The sequence below is a fragment of the Schistosoma mansoni genome, chromosome 1, assembly GCF_000237925.1.
Source record: "Schistosoma mansoni strain Puerto Rico chromosome 1, complete genome".
Taxonomy (NCBI): domain Eukaryota; kingdom Metazoa; phylum Platyhelminthes; class Trematoda; order Strigeidida; family Schistosomatidae; genus Schistosoma; species Schistosoma mansoni.
In genome coordinates, this window is record NC_031495.1 from 51,486,514 (window position 1) to 51,510,708 (window position 24,195).

At 31.3% G+C, this 24,195-nt stretch overlaps 2 protein-coding genes across 2 annotated transcripts; both read left to right on the forward strand.

The window, feature by feature from the left end:
* The first annotated feature begins 231 nt into the window (after positions 1-231).
* Positions 232-5,424, forward strand: Smp_072190 (putative sm29). The gene is made up of 6 exons (XM_018794781.1): positions 232-387; positions 2,379-2,473; positions 2,943-3,075; positions 3,471-3,491; positions 4,038-4,117; positions 5,036-5,424. Exons 1-6 carry the CDS (start codon positions 324-326, stop codon positions 5,216-5,218), a joined length of 576 nt encoding a protein of 191 aa, XP_018649159.1. The 5' UTR covers positions 232-323; the 3' UTR covers positions 5,219-5,424.
* Positions 5,425-9,641: 4,217 nt separating this feature from the next.
* Smp_161340 (hypothetical protein) lies at positions 9,642-14,923 on the forward strand (the record flags this gene model as incomplete). The annotated part of the gene is made up of 4 exons (XM_018794782.1): positions 9,642-9,770; positions 10,855-10,986; positions 13,303-13,435; positions 14,895-14,923. The coding sequence occupies 4 exons, from the start codon at positions 9,642-9,644 to the stop codon at positions 14,921-14,923; spliced, it is 423 nt and encodes a 140-aa protein (XP_018649160.1).
* Positions 14,924-24,195: the final 9,272 nt, after the last annotated feature.

The following is a 24,195-nucleotide window of genomic DNA, read 5'->3' on the forward strand; positions in this document are numbered from 1 at the left end:
AAAAAGCTGTTATTTCATTCCACCCGGATTACCTTTAAAAAAACGAATCAGCTTAAAATCAACATTCTATTCATCACATGGTTCGTTTTTATTAATGGTCCAATGGAGTCGAACAGACAAGTTTGTGATCAATGGATAGACTGACTAAATAGCAATTTACTGGCATCTGATTGGTTAGTGTTTGTAGTCCAGATACGACATGTCTATGATAGCACGATTAACATATTTCACACAGATTAATTTATTTCCATGCTTGTGAGACTAGTTTTATTTCTCGGAATTGAAGTCGCACATATCTTCCAGTACTTTAAAGTGATCGGAGAATGAAAAGTGGCTGGGAGTATATTGGAATCTTTTTGTACATTATGGTGAATATTCTGGATAAACGTAAGTAATTCAGTTTGATTCTGAGATGAGAATGTTCTATGTTAAGCTTTGTGTTAAATATATTCCAGTGATTTGAATTCCAACTGAAGGAGGTTCTATCAAACTCTCTTAAGATTGTAACCGAAGTCTTTTCAGTTAGTATTTTATTTCGATCCGGTAGAATAACTCCTTTTTTCCTATATGTATTTAATGGGTTGTTTGTTTGATAAGTAAAGACTAGAAATTATGTAAACTTAGAAGGACAGATCACCGAAATATTTGTACAGTTTGACATTTGAAGTTTGAATCTATCAACGGGAAAGAGTAACAATGGATAGTCAATCATGATGAACTCAGATTTTAGCAAAAATGTACATGGTCCCACATTACAATGAAATGCTAACGCGGTGATTTAGAAAGAATATGATAAAAATCATTTTCAGTATAAGTAGGAAACAGAAAATTGTTTTGAAAGACGAAATGGAAATATGGGGTAAGTAATATAATATAATCTTGGAGCTCACAATATCAAAGTAAGTAAAGAATCCATTTGCTCTAATACCACCGATTTCGTGACACGTCACTTAAGATCTTAAATTGTTGGTAGAAGCGAACTCTCAGACCCCAATCACTTGGTCTTCACCCATCAACATGATTCAGATCAACGCTGAATGACTTCGAATATTGATATCACTTCTTGACTTCCCAGTATCTTATATCCAATTAACTTGATTTCACAATAGCCAGCTTTCAATGTCTCAGTAGGTTACAGTTTGGAATCCCTGATTCATCTGCTTATCACCTCAGGCGATGAAGTTTCACAGCTTTTATTAACTGATTTGCCATCTTTACCTAGAACTCTACTTCAGTACTGTTTAATCCATTGTTTACCATGAGTAACTGGTGCCGCTCGGACATCTAAATTATATATATATTTGACGCGCACGTATGGCCATAGACTTTGTTGAAAGGAGGTAATGGTGCCTATGCCACAAGTGTTGCAAGTTGGGAAAAGCTAAGTGAGCTTTATGAAATCATCTATGGATTTCGTCAGCCTACGACCTATCAGAGCTGGTGAGACTTCCGAAATAAATGAAGTGGCCAACCTCCTCAACTAATTCATTTCATACGATCTATCTAGGTGATAATACATCCCAGTTGGGAGGCAACATTTGGCATTTAAAAGTAGAGAGATTAACTTCAAATAGTTTAAAATAATACTTCATACATTCCGAAAAATGAATCTTGTTTACGTTTTCCATCAAAAAGGATTTTTGTCATTTGTAAAGTCCAAGTCTATAATTCATTCTCTTAACAGAAAATTAGTCTGTGAAGGGTTAGATGACAAAAGTGTTATTACATTGTGCAGACCACTAAATAAATTCAGTGATAGTGGAGAAAGTGGCCATTTTAGAGACTAATCAGTTAAAGTTACCCATTCAAGTGATTGTTAGTGGTAAGCTCTAACTCGATCAAGAGCGTTCGAGTTACTGCCCTTAGAGAGTCTATCATGGTTTTTGTATACACTTTTCAATGATAAACTAGATTTGTCGTCATTATATCCGTAAAATATAACACTTAAATACCAGGTTTGAATAGTATGTGACATTTCTTATAAACTAATTGGTTATTTCCCAAGTTACTGAACACCTACTTATGCTTTATAAATTGTGTCTGAATGAACAAAAATGGGAGAATTTTTCATTTGTAAATTAGTTTGTACAAAAATTAAACAAATCAATATGTTGTCGGATGTATACTTCTGCCTTATTATCAGACTTTTAACTGAACAAAGGGGACATGTATGTAATATTCAAATAACCTGTTGTCTACAAGTTGACTAATATTATCGCCTTAATTTTTTTTAAATGAACAGGCAAACACATACAGTAAATTTTTATTTAATAATTTTCTATCCAATAAAACTTGGATTGATTGAATTGTTTTTTTCAAGATTTTATCACTTTACTCTAAATTCTTGGATTTCCAATGGTTGTTTGCTTTTAACATAGAACGATGTCATTCAGTGCGTTGCTACGTCTGTGATTATTGTCCGATAGTAACAAGCGTATCAATATCAGAAGAGAACAACTGTACATCTTGCTCAGTAAGTTAAGCCGTTTAATAAACACATTTCTATTTAAAGCAATTGGTCTCTTTGATAAATTTCGATAATGTAATAAGAAGACGAAGATTATCAGAACTATGTGATCAGATTGTTCGAAATGTATTGCGCTAATATATCACATAGTGCTGATAGTCTTCGTCTTCTTATTGCATTATCGAAACATGTTTCTATGTTTATTAAATTATATGAATTTTTGATAAACTAATATTACACGCTGAATGAAATGACAGTCTGTAGTTATTTTTTGGTATGGACTTACTATAATGTATTGTTATCGTAGTTGTTGCTCTTCTTATAGTCGAAACGATAATAAGATAAGCTGCTGTTCCTAACAAACATAAGAAATACATTTATTTATTCATTTTATCGTATGTTTATTCTTGAGTTGTGTCTGTGAGTTATTTTGATCCGTTCTAATTCATGTCCGTTTTTTTTCATAAATTTTCAGACGGCTGGTTATAATTATTCGATTCACAGAATATGCGTGTTTAAGGATGGCATACCCATTAACTTCCCAAACGAAAATCGAACGCAGTGTAACACTGATTTGTGTAACGGGTTAACAGTTGATAACACTGGAAGTAAGTCATGAAAAAATAATTTCATTATATTCATTATTAAAAGAAACATCAACTATTTTAAAACAAGAAAATATAAAAACTAACTTATTATACAAAATGTGAACATATTGAAAAGCTTAAACAGATTTAGGTTTAAATTGTCTATTAATTCACGTTAATCTAAACAATTCAATAAAAAGAGGAAGTTTATCGATCGTCACCATTTGGATTATCAACTGCTTTTGTTATCCAAAGACAGCTATAGAATGTTTATCTAATTATTGAAAGTAATGACGTTGAATGTCAATCTTACCTAGTTATGTCTTTAGTCAAAAAGTTGTGAAGTACAATTTCTTAATGTATTATTTCATTAATATATCATTGTTTCAACACTTTCATTTTAAACTTGATTTTAGAAATTCCATCAGTTCCTATAGGTAAGTAATTTGTTTTCTTTACAAAACTAAACTTAGTTAATTTTACGCAGATATACTATTTAAGAACACTTAAGTTGTAGCGAAATGAACATACTGAAAAATAAATGATATTTTATATTTTTGTACACATGATAACTGTAAACCATCATCTAACAGGGAGATCAAAATATGTTTGTCAACTAAATTATGAATTTTCACTTTGTTTATTATCAACTAGGGTTATTTCAATCTTGTTTTTATTAACATGAATCTTGGATAGTAAATGTGCATTATTTTAATATAGTATTTTGATTATGTCAAGTCTAAACACTTACGTTTAATCTCATGACTTCATTTCATTCAAGTGGTAAATGAAAATCGTTCTACAGGACAACTTCTAGTAAATTTGTAGGATTTTTCTTTGCATTTTACACAGTCATTTCAAGTCGAATATAAATATCTGACAATATTTATATAAGTTATCCGATCGCATGTATATTGACAGATTTAATTCATTTATATTATATTGTCATTATATCATATTGATTTCTCTAATTCAATTCACAGCAAATCCATTTCGTTGCTATACGTGTTTGAATTGTACAAAAAGTAACCAAAAGGTACTTAGCGGTTGTGGTGCATGTGTGGTAAGTTCAAATAACCAATGTAATATATTTCATTATATATATATATATATATATATATATATATATATATATATATATATATATATATATATATATATATGGACATATGGACAAGGAATAAACATGATGATGTAATAGAAAACTTTTAATGCTACATTACGTATTTTAATTGTTAACAAAAAGTAAGCATTTCAAGAAGTATAAATAACATCTTTTATACAGCTAGCTAGTTGATAACTTGTGTTCAGCATCACAAATCTTCACTTCCTATAAAATCTCCTAGATTAGATTTCCGTAATTACAAATGATCATGAAATGATCATGAGTTAAATTACGTTATACATCGACAATGTTTATCAAATTTAACCAAACCATAAGTTGGTAAGTCATAATATTAACATATAATAAATCACCTATATAGATAATAAAATTAAGCAGTCTAACTCAAATTAAGATCAACAAAATAAAAAAATTTACAACTGTTAAACTTTACACTGATTTAGAACATTTTATGATGTCCTAAAATAAATCTCTCACTAATTTATGGTTATCGAATAAATTAGTACAAATCTTTTACTTCACTTGTATTGATGAATTAAAATCCACTCCATTGCACAAGCAAATTGCCATTTGCACTCAGTAGCTAAGTGTATAATTCGGTGACATTTGAAACGAATGGTACTAGGTTCGAGTCCCGAAGTGAACATCAACTCTGAAGCACAGGTATATCCAGCTGACAAGCCCTAACTAGAGAGAAATACATACTCTAGATTCCACTACTAGCCATCATCCATCTCTGTTTAAAATCATTTATTAGTTATAGATTTCAAGTGACATGTCTGGTGTTTCCCTCACTTAAATTAAACTTATCGTCAACTTTATTTTGACTGAATATTTAATTTTGATTTACATTTTCAGACAACTCGTGGTTCTGGAATTATCAGTAAATTTTGTGGAACTACATGTGAAAGATTGTATATTGACGATCAAATTAGTTGTTGCTCAACAGATCTATGTAACGGAATGACAAAATTATCTATTCATCGTCATGTTATTATTGTTCTGTTTGTTTGCATAGGAATCAGTAAATACATTCTATGAATGACTAAGCCCATAATCTTCTGTGATTTATATACTTGCTTTGAATTTATATACATTTTGGTCATTTTAATTGAAATCTATTCATTATTAAACACTCTACCTTCTTCCATACACATTCACATATTAAATTTGTTGTTTCTTGAAATAGTTCACTATGTACTACATATATCGTTCTATTTGTAATAAATTTATAGTTTGAACGTAAATTTACTTGTCTTAAATCATAACAATTCACTTAGGGAAATAACAAGAAAACTAATTTGTAATTGAATATAAGTTGGGAGATCATGATTGATATGTCGTTCGTTCACTATAGCATGGAAGAAGTCACTTGATATACCTATTATGGAAAAATATCGTTGTAACGATCCCGTCAGCTGATCTAAAACACTAATTATCATTGCATGAATACAATGAAACTCATTTTTATTATATTGGATTTATTAATCAGTCATAGTATTTCCACTTAACTTATCAATATGAAAAACAAATCTTCCAGATTTTTGCCTTTAATTCAATTATTGATAAAAACCATTCAATTTACCAGCTGTTAGTGAGTCCAATCTATTCAGTTGGATTTAGTACCCAGTGTAACTACAAATAATTCTTTTGCATCTTTCGACATAATTGCCCCAACAGTGAGAGTTCGTAACAATAATTGTATTTGAAAGTATGAATATTCTAGAGACAGAACTGACAGGAGTATAAAAACAGAAGTTCTAGAAGTAAATGAAAGGTTGATATTATAGTTTACGTGATGCTTAAAAACAAAGTAAACTTGAATATTCGAGTACAGTTTATATAAGCAGTAAAGCATTATATTTATTGATGTGAAAAGTTATGTATCTTCGAACATTCACTAAACATACGTTACTATTTCAGTCAGTTTTCTAAAACTGTTAGCTTATTCAAATTATCTCCTGTATATACAGAAGTTTAACATATAATGAGATCACAAACCGAACTCAAAAAGGCCTTATATTTAAGTTAAGAACAGAGGTTTCTTCTTTCAATAAAGTTGGTAAAGACATAACATTGCACATAGAATTTGTTGCCTGTAATGATTAAGAACATGCTTCTCGTAAGTTGGAACTTCTCAAAACAACATAACTAAATATTAAGTTTACAACGGAACATGAACGTGACATGTTTTACATCACAGAATTCTATACTGGGAATAATACAAAGGCGCGATTTCAAGGATATTTGTATCAAAAGGAAACAGAGCTGATTGTGATTAGATTTCAATAGCTTGTTTCCAGAGCGCTACGACAACCTTTGATCAGAAATTAGTTCAACCAGGTAGAAAGTTTGTGTTCAGAAGATAGAATAGAGAAGGAATTAACCGTAGTTGGACGTGGTTTGTGCGATAATAGTTATCTTAAAAATTTGAAAGTATGAGAAGAGTAAAACAAATGAAATGTAGTTTTCTCAAAATCCTGTCTCTCTAAGCCTTGACTACAAAAGTGATGAAATGATTTCAGATTAAAATTCGTCTTAGAAAGACTATGTTCATCAACCAGTTTATCCCTCCTTACTACATAAATCACTGCCTACAATAGCCAAAAGTAAACGAATTCCCATATGGTATTACTTCCTTCTGTGGAGAAGGCTCCCGATGATCTCAAGGAGACTCTAAGAAGCTGTGACAAAGCGGAAGATATCCCATCCGATCATAATTCGTAAGGACACTCCAGAATATCTACTTGTAGCTTCCTGACTGAACAAATGCTAGAACCACTGTATGTGGATTGGATGATTATAATGACGATTTCTTTCTCACCAAAAAATATAAATACCCGAATGTTATTGTACTGTTCAAAATAAAATTCATTACCCCTCATTTTCTGTCTCCTAACTTGCGATTTGAACGGTTCAAACGTTCGAGTGCCTAAGTTGTACGCGATTTGGCAAAAATTGAATTTATGAATATCACACTTATTATGCCTACCAATTCATATGCATGTACCAAAGCGCATACATTGGTTGAATAAAAGGAATGATAAGTGTTCGTAGTGCTATTTCTTGTCATTAATTTAATAGTGGGCATAAGGACATTTAGTTTACTACGTTTTGCTGAATTAGTCACAGTTGAAGGATTAAAGTCAAATGTATGCATGCCAAAAGGTGTAGTTATAAATCTTGTTATGGGATGATGACCATAGATACCAATGTCCGTTATGTAATTTTTTTAAATGACATTAATTACAACTTGCTATTTTTCATCCGAGCTGTATTCAGTCGAGCAATCGTATTATATTTTCAAGTTTTGAAAATTGAAAATAATCAGTCGTTTCTAGACAGTGGGAATGGAGGCAAGTTTATATTATTCTGGTACTGGTCTTGTTCTTTCTTTCTTTACATATTTAAATATACCCAAATTCGGTCAACATCTAACAAAACTGTTGGAAGGATAAATACAAATCTGAATATGAATATTTTTGTACGATGAATTATGACAAATTAATTAGTGCGGGAATTATTCGCATTAAAAATAGAGATAAAATATTGAGAAGAGAATACTATATGTAAGTTGTTTTAGTTGTTCGGAAACTTCCAGATCATTCAATCAATAAGCTATCATAACTGTATTATATGTGAAAAATTATATTTGAAATAGTCTCAGAGATTGGAATTCAAATAATTCCAACGTTCTGTTCAGCTAACTTGTCTGGACTTTTTCAGGGAAATAATAAAAATCATCAAAGAAATATATAGTGTTTTTTAAACAATCATATCAAAATCTATACTACGTTAAACCAATCATATTTGGGTGTTGAATTCCTTTTTTCTTTGATGATTTTGATTTTGATTATTACCCTGAAGAAGTCCAGACAATTTAGTTGAACGGAACGTTGGAATTATTTGAATTTCAATCTCTGAGACTATTTCAAATATAATTTTTCACATTTAATGACTTCTGTATACTCGGCGCCCAATTTTTATCAACCTATTCGTTCTAACCCTGACGAATATTCGTATAAATTATCTTAACTATAGCTTCCATAACTTAAAGCTAAAAAAGTGATATTTAGAATGGTTTAACAAAATCTAGTCTCATGAGTGTCTTTACTGAAGCTATCTAATCTTTGTATCATAAATGACTTTGTGATCAATACAATACAACACACATTTAACAAGTTTATCCTTTGATTTCGTTAATATAAAAACCTGGTTTCAATATTTTTTTCCATAAACAGAAAATGTAACCAACATTAATTAACTAGTTATACATTCACAGAATGACTGAAATGATGATACAAAATAATAGAGTATTTTGTAATTGAATTGTGTTAGTTGTACTTGATTTGCTTTTATACTTATTATAATGAAAATATTGTTCCGTTGTACTATTTAAACTTGGATGAATGTAAATTTGGTAAATTTATTCTCTGAAGAAGTGGCTTACACTTGTTATGACTTTATAAAAAATATAAGAAGTATGCTAATTCGTTATTGATTTTATGTCCAGTTTTTATCACGTGAATTATCCATCAATCAAAATACGACTTTTCCGATCTTGACCCTTACAAATCAATGATGTTCGACCAGTATAAGTAGTCTAGCGTCCTTATTGGTCCTTTGTCCGCCTAGCCCGTCCAATTGAGTTCAGAACACCAATTGCAGCTTCTACTATACGAATCTATGCGAGTCCTTTATTTCAAGCATACTTGGTTTATATACCAGACAGAAAGACCTCATCACACCATAAGATAGAAAATAATATTTGTACAAGATCAAGACAAATGTGGCTGTGAACGTGGGAGACAATTATTAATAAATTGAATATAATTTAAGATCAGTAATTCGTATAACAATAATTCCTAGGTCAAAATGAAGCTTATGATAAGACGAATATAGATATACACAATCTAGTTCCTCAATATTCATACAATAAGAATATATATAGAACAATAGTCAATTAACAGGTCCAGGAAATTACCCGTACTTATATCTTCGCCAGGATATAACAACACTGAATGACGAAACGTCAGAAAATCTAATTTTTCTACTCACTGGGATATTAAAAATATATTAATTTATTCGTAATGATTGCTCCAGATAACGAATTACTGTCCGTAAAGATTCTATAATAATAGTAACGAAAAATATTATATTGTACAATATCAATGTAAAAGAAGTAACAGTTATTGTTTTTCGTAGTATATCCCTTCATGAAAATTGACACCAAACAATTTGGTGTTTAAGTATACCATTTCAAAAAACAAATATTTTAAAACAACACTGTACATGTTGATGATAAGTAACATTTATTGAATAGTAATATTTCCTTTAAGTAGTATATAGTTAGGGAACACAGATTAAATAAATTTATTTGTCAAGTTAACGAACAATAAATATATATTTATACATTTGAATTACTTGTACAGTCTAACTACAGGTGTGTGGGGACTTCACAAAAATGAGATTGGTTGATCAACAAAGTTGGAGGAGAACTAGAGGGAAAAACGAATCTATCACAATGTTAACTGGTTATACATCACACCGAATGGTTCAATGGTCGTCTGAAAATCATTATGTCATTAAAAATGTAAGAGGAATTGTTCATTCATTTCATGTTTGACTAACAGATTTCATTTGAATAAAAAGAATGATTATACCAAAATGAATAAAACGCTTTATAGAGAGAACAATTGGGCAACACAGAAATATGTTGACATTTTATTGAAGATTGTATCCACTGTACTCCATTAACTGGTAATTTTCACATATTTTGATTATGAATGTGTATTGAATTCATTGAATACACATTAATAAATTAACATTATATGTTATGAATGAATTGTAATCTTTGACGAAAATCAAATTATTTACTGCATTATTGTAGGCTCTTTCTGAACAATGAGTCCATTTGTAAGTTGACTGGTTCCGAGAAATCAAACTACTAGAAAGGGACCAGGAGTAATATTGTAACATTGATACTCGAATATCATTAGTTTATACACTTTTCAGTTATTCGATATCAGTAGACCCCAATCTGCATTACCTATTTGTTTTAATGAACTACAATCCCACTGTCGTATTTGTGATTCAATAAGGAATAATAAAGAAAATATATGGATTATTGATATTTATTCACATGTATTATGAAGTTAAATAATGATTATGATACAATAATTTCTTCTCTTCAGTTATATGCAATAAACCAATTCTTAATCCACAAAACAATCATACATATATATCACTGCTCCTTAATACTTTATTACTGCTCAAAACATTTTCTAAATTTCCTTTTATATCTAATCGAGTGAGATATACTATAGCAATATTGTCTAATACTTGATTCATTCTAGAGTACTTCTATAGTTCCAGTTAAGTCCCATCGAAGTGTGATTGATAGACAGATTCTAATGGCTGACTTCTGATTTTCTAGTTATTAATTGGGTAATTCATGTGCGTAGATTATGAAGGTGCATGTCTATGGATGAATTGTAACAAGACTTTAAATGCATTATATATATATATATATATATATATATATACGTTACTTCCGAACATTTGTGCAATCTAATTTTCTTGAATAATGAATGGAGGTTTGAAGTATGTTGGAATCTCCATGTATTTCTTATTCAATATACTCACTAGATGTAAGTAATTCGATTCACATTTTGTAGCATACATTTGAGTTGTCTGTAAGTGAAGAATGTTTAAACTTACGATTTGTACGATTCGAAGAGGAAATTATGGTATATATTGATCCTGATGTATTACTTGGAGAACTTCCAACTCCCAAATATTCTCTCCTCGTAATCGATTTCGTTCAGATAAAAATGTAATCTACAGCCTAAATGTATGTATCTAAGAAAATCGTAACCATGAATTGTCGTCGTAATCTTACATATATAAAACACTGTTGGCAATGACTTGTACATGGATTCATGTAGCACAAAATACATGTAGTTTTTAGAAACATGACGCATAAAAATGAGATCTCATAGGGCATTTCTTCTTGATTCGTTACAAATTGCTTACGTAGTTTTAGTAAATTTGTACTTTAAGTGAAAAGTAGTTTACTCTCATCAGTTAGACAAATGTGTATAGTTCTTGTTTTTCATGTAGCAGTGTCATATAAACTGGAAATTTAACTAGAATGTTGAAATTTTTCCAGAAGCATTTGGATTTGTCGTTTATAGCTAATGACGTACATAATGATGAACCAACTCATTCTCATAGTTAAACTGTTTTCAATAATGGCTTAATTTTCGTTTGACAATATAGTTGAATAATTTCTCTGTTATATGAAAGATTTATGCAATCAACGACTCTACCTTCTGTAAAACGTCTACTTGAATATAAATGCTAATACGTTTATCACGGATAATAATTAACAGTATTTGCTTAATATGAAAATAAGCATTAAACATTCAAAGTCAAGTTAAAACTAATAGTAGTCACCCGCCACAGATAGAAAATTATTTATACTTATAAATCTATCAAATCTAACTACGATTCCTATTGCTTCCGAACAATTTTTAATGAACACATAATCATTTTATCAGTTCATGAATGATCTACAACAATACGGTTCCTACAATCTTCAATATGAATGTTCAATTGTCATGGAAAATAGACAAATGTTTTCACCACCCACTTATTCATTATAGTGCTTGGTCACAAAAGTTTAATTTTTATCAAACAACAACACATCAGATATTCATACAATCATGAGATTTTCCTCTCATATGATAAAACGAATCATGAACCTTATACATTGAATGTACTCGCATACTAATCAACTTTGAATAATTTCCCTAGAAAGTTTTATCTTGAATCAATGAATTCTTTCATCACTCACCCATCAGCTTATTTACTTTGATTCATTGACACCAAAATACATTGTTTTTCTCTTACAAAATTCATGAAGGAGCAAAATAAATCTGTGTATTAAATACATTTTAGAAATTGATGAAATGTGGATTGATTGATCGATTGTGTTGAGGAGAAGTTTTTGATGATACTTTAGTGGTGGTTTTTAATCCTATCTGATCCCAGTTATGTTCAAGGCAATCCTATTACCTGTTCCATTGATGAGTATTTTGTTGATTTTAAAATAAATTTATTCTAGATACCACATAATCCTACTTACTTTGTTTTGTACAGATCAAATTCAATCAATTAAATGTCATGTGTGTGATTACTGCCCCATAGTAACGAATAAGTCAATATCAAATGAAAACTGTACTTCATGTGCAGTGAGTTAAATTTCGAAATAAATATATCTGGATAACCATATTTGCATATTTATTTGAGTGACTTACCATTTGAATTATTAATTTAATACACGCAATAAGCAAGTTGAACACAAAATGGAGTTTTATATTTAGAGCCGTTTTACGTTTATATTGTACAAGGTTATAAATTATCTAAAAAAAATTCAATAACCGTGTCTCTAAAGTAGCCTACAAGTCTAAGAAATATGCTCATTCTTAGGTTATACAAATTAACGACAAGTTTGTAGTATTAAGATGTTAGCGATAATCCCCTTATGTATGAGATTGATAAGTTCTTTTAGGAATTTTAGAAGGAATCAGTATGTTATCTTAAGTGAGAAATTACACTATGTCGGATGGTTTTTAAAATTCATGGTTTCCAAGAAACTAGAATTCTATACCGGCTTCATGATATTATTAATTTTCGATATTCCTTCATATTCCTTATTGGAGGAATAGTTTCCCTGAAACCTAGATTTACACATAGATCGCGCTCAAACGTTCGAAAGCGTTAGAACACCATACCTAATCATCAAATATTTATTAATTGTATCCGTATTCAGATCAGAGTTCAGTTGAAAAAAAATAACGATCTACAACCTTTGCTCACTTCTTAAGAGTATAGTATAGTTAAAGTTGCTTTCATTTCTGTGATTGTATCCTGATGAGTCTTGAATACATCATTGCTCATCAACTTGCATATAAAATGGCGAAAATGAAATACTATACGGTACTGTGAGTGAAAAATGTATAAAAGCTAACGTATTTATTTTAGTTAAATTCAGCCTATTAAATTATCTGTAGGATATTTTACATCACTTTAATAATTATATCTTTGTAATTAAATCATAGGTCGCCGGTGCAAATTATTCAGTACACAGAATATGTTTGCGTAATAATACAGTTCCTAAAAACTTTCCAACTGAGAATCGGGATGTCTGCTATTCGGATCTGTGTAATAATGGAGTAATTGGACGAAAACGAAGTAAGTAGAAAATAGTAAAAACTGTCAACATGAACTTCATCTTAGTGAAATGATTCATTTCTATTGATCCGATATTTGTTATCCCCAGCAAATTACTTACTGCTTGTAAATATCCATTAAATGACGATTTTATTCTGTTCACCATTTGTTTGAATGGCTGATTATTGAACAGATCAACTGTTAAAATGTATAGATTTAAATTTAAGTATTCAAAATCTATGCAAATGAACTAATTCAATTACTTACTTACTTACTTACTTACTTACTTACTTACTTACTTACTTACTTACTTACTTACTTACTTACATCTGTTACTCCCAACTAGCATTCTCCAACCCACTCTGTCCTCAGCCTTCCTTTCTAGTTCTACCCAACTTTTATTCCTTCTTCTCATATCTGTCTCCATTTGTCAGCGTAATGTGTTCTTTGGTCTTCCTCTTCTCCTTTGACCTTCAGGATTCCATGTGAGTACTTGTCTTGTGACACAATTGGGTGACTTCCTCAAAGTGTGCCCAATCCACTTCCAGCGCTTCTTCCTGATTTCTTCCTCCGCTGGAATCTGGTTTGTTCTCTTCCACAGTAGAATGTTGCTGATAGTGTCTGGCCATCGGATCCGAAGTATCTTGCGTAGACAACTGTTAATAAACACTTGTATCTTCTGGATAATGGCTTTCGTATTTCTCCACGTTTCCGCTCCATATAGTAGAGCTGTCTTGACATTTGTATTGAAAATTCTTACTTTTGTGTTGGTTGACAATTGTTTTGAGCTCCAGATGTTCTTTAGTTGTAAATATGCTACTCTTGCTTTGCCGATCCGTGCCCTCACATCTGCATCTGATCCACTGTGTTCATCGATGATGCTGCCCAGATATGTAAAGGTTTCCACATCTTCCAAAGCTTCTCCGTCAGGTGTAATTAACTATAATTTTAAATAGAAAAGTCAAACATGATATTTATTTATGATCTAATGCCATGCCGAATAAAAATTAAACTTGAAGATATGGATAATATACCTTAATGACTGGCTACGATTACCAATATTGTTAGTGTGGATATGTGTGGAGAGGAAAACGCAAGCGAAAACTTCTTAGGTTTATTTACTTCAGCGATTCCCAATCAGTTTAAAAATAAGCGTTTCCACACACTTCTATCTTCAGTGATAAAATCAAATAATATTTTAAAAAAAACAAGTTCCAGATGTTTGATGTGATATAGTTTTCTTGGTTTAAAAAAGAACTCAGCACTTAAGCTCCAAGACGGAATTGTAGCATTTATGGTTTAAAAATTTGCAAACATAAAAGAACTTAGATGTTTGGCAAAGCAACTCAAACATTCGAATAAAATTAATCCCTGGTATAGTTTATTTCAAAGAATATTTCTATATGCATTGTTATTCACTTGACCAGTATACTGTAAATTTAACAAAATTTCTCTTCCCTTCTCATTTTCATTTTTTTAGAAAATCTAATGAATCCCCTAAGTAAGTAGTCTCGTTTATTTCCTATTCACAAATGTTTGCATCATATGCATTAATGAATTTAGAAAACAAATAATTGTTGACATCCAATAGTTGATATCAAAGTGAATAAGCATGATAAACCACAGAAAAACTACCACAGACTACGAATACAGAAATTACAGCAAAATTAGAACATTTTGGAAAAAAAATAAACAAGTGGTGAAACCTCATATGTACACACAAAAGGATTTGATATTTATCATTTCTAACAGTAATTTATACTTTTAGAACATACGCTTGAAATTCAATCTTTAAAGTAAAATATTTGCTAAATTCATTCAGTATTGTTTGTTTGAATCTTCCCATTGATGTTTACGACTGCAACTGGTCAGTCTCTAATTGGCATATGTGCAAACTGTTCGTATTGTCTCGATATAGCCTAAATTCACAAGCATTGTAAGCAGTGATGGATAGTGGCTAGCAGTGAAATCCAGGGCGCACGTTTCGTCCTATTTGGGACTCGTCAGATGGATTTACCTGCATCTCATAGAACTGGGTTCGAGTTCCAGAGTGAGCATCAACGCTGAGATTCAGGTACATCCATCTGACGAGTCCCAAATAGAACGAAACACGCTTCCTGAATTCCACTGCTAGCTACTATCCATCTTTGCATAAATATTGGCTGTTAATAAGTAGCAATTTTTTCTTATTTGTATAGTTCAAAATATTTTTCTTATATGTTTACTTTGAAACATATCATTGATTATTTCTGGGTATATTTTCTACTCGATGTTTGTGTTGATGATGTCGTTCACAATAACGATGAAAGCTCCACGACCAAATCATTCAGCTCAGAGAATAAAACTCCATCAAAATCATGTTTTTATATTCTCTGTTTGTTTCATCGATGCTTATTGTATTATACCTATTTGAGAAATTCTAAAATGATGACATTTCTTTAATTTGATTTTACAGATAATTCAATCAGTTGTTATACTTGTCTTGACTGTGAAAATATTACTATTTACGTAATTATAAAAGGTGTTGGAAGATGTATAGTAAGTTTAAGTAATGATTTGCAACTCAATTCATTTTGAGTTAATTACGTAAATTTTAAATCAAATTTATAAAAAAAACTTTTTATCAATTTGATATTGATGGACATCAGTAGTATATTTTTTATTAAATATTAGAAATAAAGGAAACTAAATCTGATCATTTTATTTCTTGTATTGGTTATTTGAGTTTTCCTATTGATGTTTAGGACTGAAATTGATCAGTCTCATATTGACATATATGCATCCTGTGAGGATTGCCTCAATATCGCTTGAAGTCAAAAGTATTATAAACATTATAAACTATTCACCATCCATTCCTGCTTGTAAGTCTAATCATGTCTATTTCTGGTGTGTTTATCGGTTATAAATGTACAGTGTTCTAAATAAATATGTATAAATTATAATGCGTAAATATGAGTATATTTATAATTGGAAAAGAAATAGTTAAAGCAATGTCAATCAAATACTGATCTATTTTCTCTCTGTAACTGTTTTCAAAAATATACAGTGCTTCCAGGTTTTCCACGGTGGTCTAGCTTCAATTGACTCATGATCTCTACTATTGAAATTACTATAATATCCACAAAACCCTCTTCTGATATTATTCAACATATGCTCACTAGTGACTCGCTTCAAGAGATAATTTTTGGAGTGACCAGTGAAGTTCAACCAGGTCTAGTGGTTAAGCGCTCACGCGCGAGCTGGACAGGTCTTGGGTTTGAATCTCGCGAGGCGGGACCGTGGATGCACACTGCTGAGGAGTCCCACAATAGAACGAAATGGTCGTCCAGTGCTTCCAGGTTTTCCATGGTGGTCTAGCTTCAACTGACTCATCATCTCAACTAATGAAAATACAAATATTTATTTATTTGACCATGGAATTCTAAACTGACAAATAGAAAAATGTATTTTGTGGTCCTAGATCTGACTCCAATTGGATTGTATGCTGCTTGTCATCAAAATATACATATCGTCAATTCTTATACATTACCATCGAATCAATCCACTTTAGTGTATAACGGAATTAAATAAGTCGAATACCAGAATGGATTTTTGAATACATATATATTTTGTGCACTCACTGATCTGGACAGACAATCGGAGGAACGAAGCGAAGAGAAAAGAGCGAAGCGAAATGATGTTCAGTGCAGAAGGCGTGTGAGCCAATTCACATTAATCAAGCGTTAATTCATATTTATAGACAGATAAAAATAAGTTAGAGTTATGTGATGAATAGGACAAGACGCGTACACACATACACTCATATAAAAATAGTCAAGTTTGTTAAGTGTATAATTAACAAGGTCAAAACGTGACTCAAGAAGAATGGATGAATTAGCCTGTCCAGAAGCTAGGATAAAGTATATGGACTTTATATAGCAACCGACACTACATGCACATTTTGCACGAGTTACTTGTAGCTTTTTTAAACAAATTAATTTCTTCATAATGAAATCAGTAATTAATTTAAAATTAATGGTTAGAAAGAAAAACAGAGAACATATAATTCATTGTCTATTCTATCAAGGAAATTGAGTGAATTAAATTCTTCTATATTTCAGTAAATTACTTCTATCGAATAAATGAGTTGATACCTTTTAAATGATAATGTACAACGTTTCCTATACCAAAGTAAAATCTCAATTTGATCATTTATTTTGATTACTTATCTATTTGAACACATAAATATTGGTCCACGGAGGGAACCAGATATAATATGCGCCATTAAATATTTGATTGTGATTTACATTTTCAGACAACTCATAGTTCTGGAATTATCAGTAAATTTTGTGAACCTACATATAATCAATTGGATCGCGAGTATACAGTCGATCGCTGTTCAACAAATCGATGTAACAGAATGACAAAATTATCTATTCATCGTCATGTTATTATTGTTCTGTTTGTTTGCATAGGAATCAGTAAATACATTCTATGAATGACTAAGCCCACAATCTTCTGTGATTTAATTTACATACATTTTGATCATTTTAATTGAAATATACTCAATAGTAAACACTCTACCTTCTTCCATACACATTCACATATTAATATTTTTGTTTCTTGGAATAGTTTACTAAGTACTACTTCATTTAACCGTACTTATGTTCTTTAACAATAAATTTGTAGTTCGAATGTAAATGTTTTCTCTGAAACCATAATAATAAACTCCAAGAAAATTTATTCGGATAAGAATATATATGTTAAATGTTTCTAAAACGCGGTCACGGTATTGTGGTTTACAGTTGGTTCAATACCTTTTCGAGTCCAAGAATGATCAGACTATTTTAATACGAACAGTTCTATAGCATTCACGATAACAATAACTGAGATTATCACAAGCGGGTTTTCGTGAAGATTTTAGTAATTTTATATAGTTAAGATGATGAGTCAATTGAAGCTAGACCACTGTGGAAAACCTGGAAGCGCTGGAGGGCCGTTCCGCCCTGTTGTGGGACTCCACGTCAGTGCGCATCCACGGTTAAGTGCTCTGGCGCCAGACTGGTAGGTCCTGGGTTCGAATACAGCGAGGCGGGATCGTGGATGCGCACTGCTGAGAGGTCCCACAATAGGAAGGAACGGCCGTCCAGTGCTTCCAGGTTTTCCACGGTGGTCTAGCTTCAATCGACTCATGATCTTAACTATATAAAATAACTGAGATTCTACGCCTTAACAGTTAACACATGAAAAGGACGCAATGTAAGAAATACTAAGACTTAAAGCGGAATGATTTGACACAGAACACCTCTATATATATGGTAACGAAAACACAACCTCCTGGCGTACAAAAAATTATAGATCAGGAAAGGTCAGAAGTCATACGGGAAATTAGATTTACTAAAAAGCTGTATCTAGTAAGACTTAGGTATTCTCAATAAAAATGAATAGCTCTATGATTGTTTTAACAGTATACTAATGGCTCATAGCACGTCTGTCAAAGTAAATAGTTTATTTCTTTAACAATAGTACTATCTATGGTTGTTCATCATATTTACTCGCTCGTATCTGTCTTGAGATGTCATTGTTATGCAGATCACTAGTTTGAAATACTAGAATACCAGTCTCATTTAATTAAACCATTTAACTGTAAGCATCCAGAAAACATTCTTTAGTAAATTTTATCAATGCGCCTTCGTTTAAATGTATTATCAAAACACAATCTGCCAATGATATAATGTCATAAGCATGTAAGTACTTAATACTGTACTGTAACGTTGGCAGTTAGATGCGAAGATATGCAGTAATCTCAACATCTAAAAATTAATGTGTAAGGTGTGGTGGTCGATATTCGATATTATCCTTAAACTTCGTGTATTGTTCGTCCTGATAACCGTTACTCGATAACGTCCTAACGGTGTATAAATCAGAAGGCGAATACGAAGTGTTGATTGCGTTTATTATTGAGCCATACACAGATATCCAAAATTACAGGCACGTTAAGCAAGTATGAAAGATTAGTGCCATAAAGCAGGCGAGTGAGCGTGAGAGTCGAATGAGCGAGCGAGAGATCAATTGATCGAGTCAGCGAGTAAGCGAGTGCAGTAAACAGGATTAAGATGTACATATTTATACAAATGGAAAAGAATGAATCATCGAATCAATTAGGCGATTAATAGTAAGGCTAGTAGAATGAATACATGCGTAGGCGGTAAGCAATGCTCAAGCCTACATAATAAAGGTACAATAGAATAGATAGGTTGTTGTTGCACGAATGACTGTCCGTTAAATAAGTTAACAAAAGGGCTTAACCAAAGTAGATATGAACAAACTCAATTGTATGTGAGCTGCTATAAAGGGTAAATTGTTCAAATTATTTATTTATTTAATTTCTAACATGACGTTTTATGGTAGTCATTCAGTCTAAAAATAGTATTCGCAAACAATAGAAAGTGAATACTGTAAAAGGTTCAGTGTATGGTTTCCTATATTTTACCAAGATGCTCTGTAATTTTTCTATTGAAATACATTGATTGTTCCCACATGTGTTCTCGCTCACAACGAAAGTAATAACAATGTCTTCATTTAAGTTTAGCTTCGAAAATTGTCGAATGTGGATATCCTTTATTTCAGTCGACATATAACATTCAGTTGACCAAAGTATAATAAAATTTGGTGTAAATGTAATGATGAGCTTAAAAAAAACATTTGTATCTACGGAAAATGAAACTTTTAAATTTATCCGTCCATAAAACTCTGTTTCTCAACATTATTTGTCTTGAATACCTTTACGCTGTTGCACAAACTTTCCTTCACTATTTTACTGAATAATTTGAAACAGAAACACCTGATTTGCACACAACTGTGTCAATGCACCTTTCCGCTTGAATTATTTTACCTAAATTGCGTTGCTTTCAACCGATGTTTGATAATCAACACAATAGGAAAGAAATAATTTTCAATATCTGTGAGACAGAGAGATCATGTTTCAGTAGAGAATATTCTCATTTTACTGAGATAAAATTCACTGTAGATAGGTGCCTGAGATATTGAAAAAAAAGAAATACTGAATTTAAATGAAACTAAGTGTACATTTACAAATTAATATAGAGACTTTGACTAAAAAAATATTCGATTCAATTTGTAAAGCACAAATATGGATATTGTCTCTGTTTCATTTACTATAGACATTACATAAATATTAACATCATCTTCATCTTTGTATTTTACTTGATGAACTCACTAATTGTGCTTCGCTTTGAGCTAACTGACAACTTATCGGCATAGAATGTTACAAGTACTCCACACGATCACTTCCATCACTCATAACAATTAGAGTGGAAAAAACCAAATCGGGTTTTACGACGTACACTTAGAATAGTTTTACAATTAATTGAGTAGTTAATGATGTGATAAATAATCGAATGAAGTTCTAAGTAAATCATATATCCTGGTGATTGCTGGTATTTACGTATTAATCAACTATTTCTGTCAAACAGAATGAAGGATAAATATATGATTCATCATAAAGCACACATACATGACATCCACAATTTATATTACAGATTCATCATGTTGTGTCAAAAGTAAGTATAGTTGAGTAGTACACTCCTCATCCATTTCACATCACGTAGAGTTGTCTAAAGTAATTAGTTAAATTGATGAAGAAGAAAGTAAATCATGTTCATTCGTGTGCAATCAAATCAAAAACATGTGAACGTGATGAGTAATTTTTGGAAAAACTTTTGTTTTGCTAAATAGATTCCCGAACAGATTGAAGTTGAAAGTTTAGTTACTATAATAATAGTTTAAAATTATTATTGCTTAGACAAATGATTATAAGTTAATGAATGTTGAGAATCTTTAAATGAATGCCCTTTTATTTTATTTCGATGCTTAAAATGGTAGCTTTACTAAGAAACAATTTGATATATAATAGTCTTCCATAGTATGTATTTTATTGAACTTTTGAATATTGGGGAACATTGAAATGAGGAATACAGATTTCACTCTATTTAGAATCTGTTAGCTAAGCCAACCTTCAGGCCAGTAATGAAGTTTATACCATAACTTGTACCTAGTACCTTTTGTTTTTTGGTTTATTTGAACAAAAACCAACTGCGAAAACCTTTAGAATATATATCATCCTAATCGTGTTGGGTGGTCGGAGATAGTCGACATAAAATCGTGCACCTAGGTTCCCTACCATTTGGCACTTGTTAGCTCGGTGTTCCTGCGTTACCCAGCCTGACAGATAGAGACGTTGCCAATGAATTTTCTGGGATGTGATCGACCTCATTATATCACATTATTTATTTTTACACTTCTATGACCTTTAATGACCTTTAATTATTGTAACAAAAACATTTTATTCATTTTAATCATCTTATTATACTCACTAAATCTATTGTTACTACTCGTAATACGTAATCTAGTATTATAATCTTACTATTACATCATCTTGGTTATTAGTGTTCACATTTCCTCACGGAATTAGTACTTTAACAAAACATTTTCATATATATACGATTGTACAGCTTGATAATAAATTCGTTGAAAAGAGATCCCTTCGCTGAACTTCGTGTTTTAAAATGTACTTACAATTGATTTATAACTGGGTAGCGATCGCTGTCATTCATTTCAAGCTCTTCTTTTATTAGTGATAAAATTTCATCGATGAAGTTCGAATGTGGCCACTAGCCTAGTTATTCAATATCGTATGTATTTTCTTGAGATGTTAGGTATCTGCGACTCGATTAAAAATAAGAGGACTAGCCAAAAACAATATTGTACACTACTCAGCGATCAGTCAATTGTAAATTATCTGAATCATGTTAATAACAGTCTACACAAAAAAATATAAGTTAGAAACGTCAGCGTAGATGAAATTTTGAAGCTCGTTTCAAAGATGTAGCTGGGTCAAGGATACTCACTAACAAGGAGTCCCATACTAGAACAAAACATCTGTCCAATGCTTTGTGGTTTTTAATAGTTGCCTAACTGAGATCAGTTTATAACACCAACTATAAAGGAATTTTCGTTCAAACATGATAATGAAACAATTTGAAAAATGACAAAAAAGTTTATTTTTATTTTTTTAGGGAATCAAATCAGTTTTGATTGTCGACTTTTTAAAGTTTAAACAAAAAAAATTTCATTGAAACTAGATTTTGTTAGTGAATAATCATGAAAGTAGTATCTATGTAACTATAGAATATCAAATAATTTCAAAGGAATGTAGGTGGATTGGTAGATGTTTGTTTAATGAAGGGAAAATATTTTATTGTTCATGTGGTGAATATGTTTGGCATTCAATGATTTACAATTTAATAAATTATACTAATGATATATAATGGATGATGCAATTCAATACTAATGCTCTTTATATTCAATAATGGTATATAATAATAATCTTAAACGAAATTGAATTTATCTGAGTAATACTTTAATTGTAAACAATGTGAGTACTATTCAAATGACCGGTTGTCCACGTTTGTTAGTTAAATGTTTCTCATTTCAGAGAGACATTTGATTGGAGGTTTTCCATGACATCTGTTCTGAAGAAAGTAATGTTCTCAAAATTACGATTCTTAAATGATACAATCGAAGAAATTGTAACTCAGAGGTTAAGAAAGGCTGTGCAGAAAGCATTTACTGAAACCAAACTGAATGGGGTTTTCTACAACCGTCCGATAATAAAAACCATCAATCAAGACAGATTTTCTGAATTCGCTACATCCATGTGTATTTAACAATTCAAGTGCTCCCATGGAGCCAGTTGTATAGGGCATACAATCCGGAAAATCCATCATCGCATAGCAGAACACCATCCGTCTTGGTTGAGTGAAGGACAGGTAAGTGTGATTCAGGGTTCAGTTCTCGGTAATTTGGAGGACGTAGGTTATCAAGTTGATTTAAATAAAGCTTTTAAAGTTATCTATCATATTTCATCGAATTTACCACTTGGTTTACAAGTTCGTTCTTTTAAGAAGCCATGATCAGTTATGTTCTACAGTGTCGGGTGTGAGACAGTTATCTACCGAGAGGAATTGGTGGTGGTTACTTAGTATCGTGAATTGGTTGGATCCAAACATCAACACCTCTGGATGTCAGCTCAGTGGTCTAGAGGTTAAGCGTTCGCTAGTGAGATCGAAGGTCCTGGATTCGATTCCTTGATGCAAGGTCATAGGTGAGCACTGCTTAGACGTTCCATACGAGGACAAAACGGCCCTCTGGTGCTTCTAGGTTTCCAGTGGTGGTTTAATTGGGATCACTTTATGATTTAATCTATGAAAACTTATCAAATTTATCTTTGGTTAAATGGGAAATTATAATTATCCGGATGCCATCGTTTTTCTAGCAATATGCATCTTCAACAAACTTGTGTTTATTTTAGTTAAGCCATGTTACGTTATTGCATAATATGTTGCTCAAAGTATATCAACTGAACCATATGTTAGCAAGCAAACAACTATCACTCGTAGTAGAATCGTTTCACAAATTTCATTTATTTATAAACTACGGGTTTTACAGATTATTCAAATTATTTTATAAAACTTGCTTTTATTTGTAATTACGCATTTTGTTCACATATTTGTGATTTGATTGGACACGAATGAACATGATTTACTTTCTTCTTCATCAATTTAACTAATTATGTGTTACTTTAAACAACTCTACATGAAGTGAAATGAATGAGGAGTGTACTACTCAACTATACTTGCCTTTAAGAGAACATGATGACTGTGTAATATACATTGTGGATACAATGTATGTGTACTCTATGATGAATCACATATTTATTC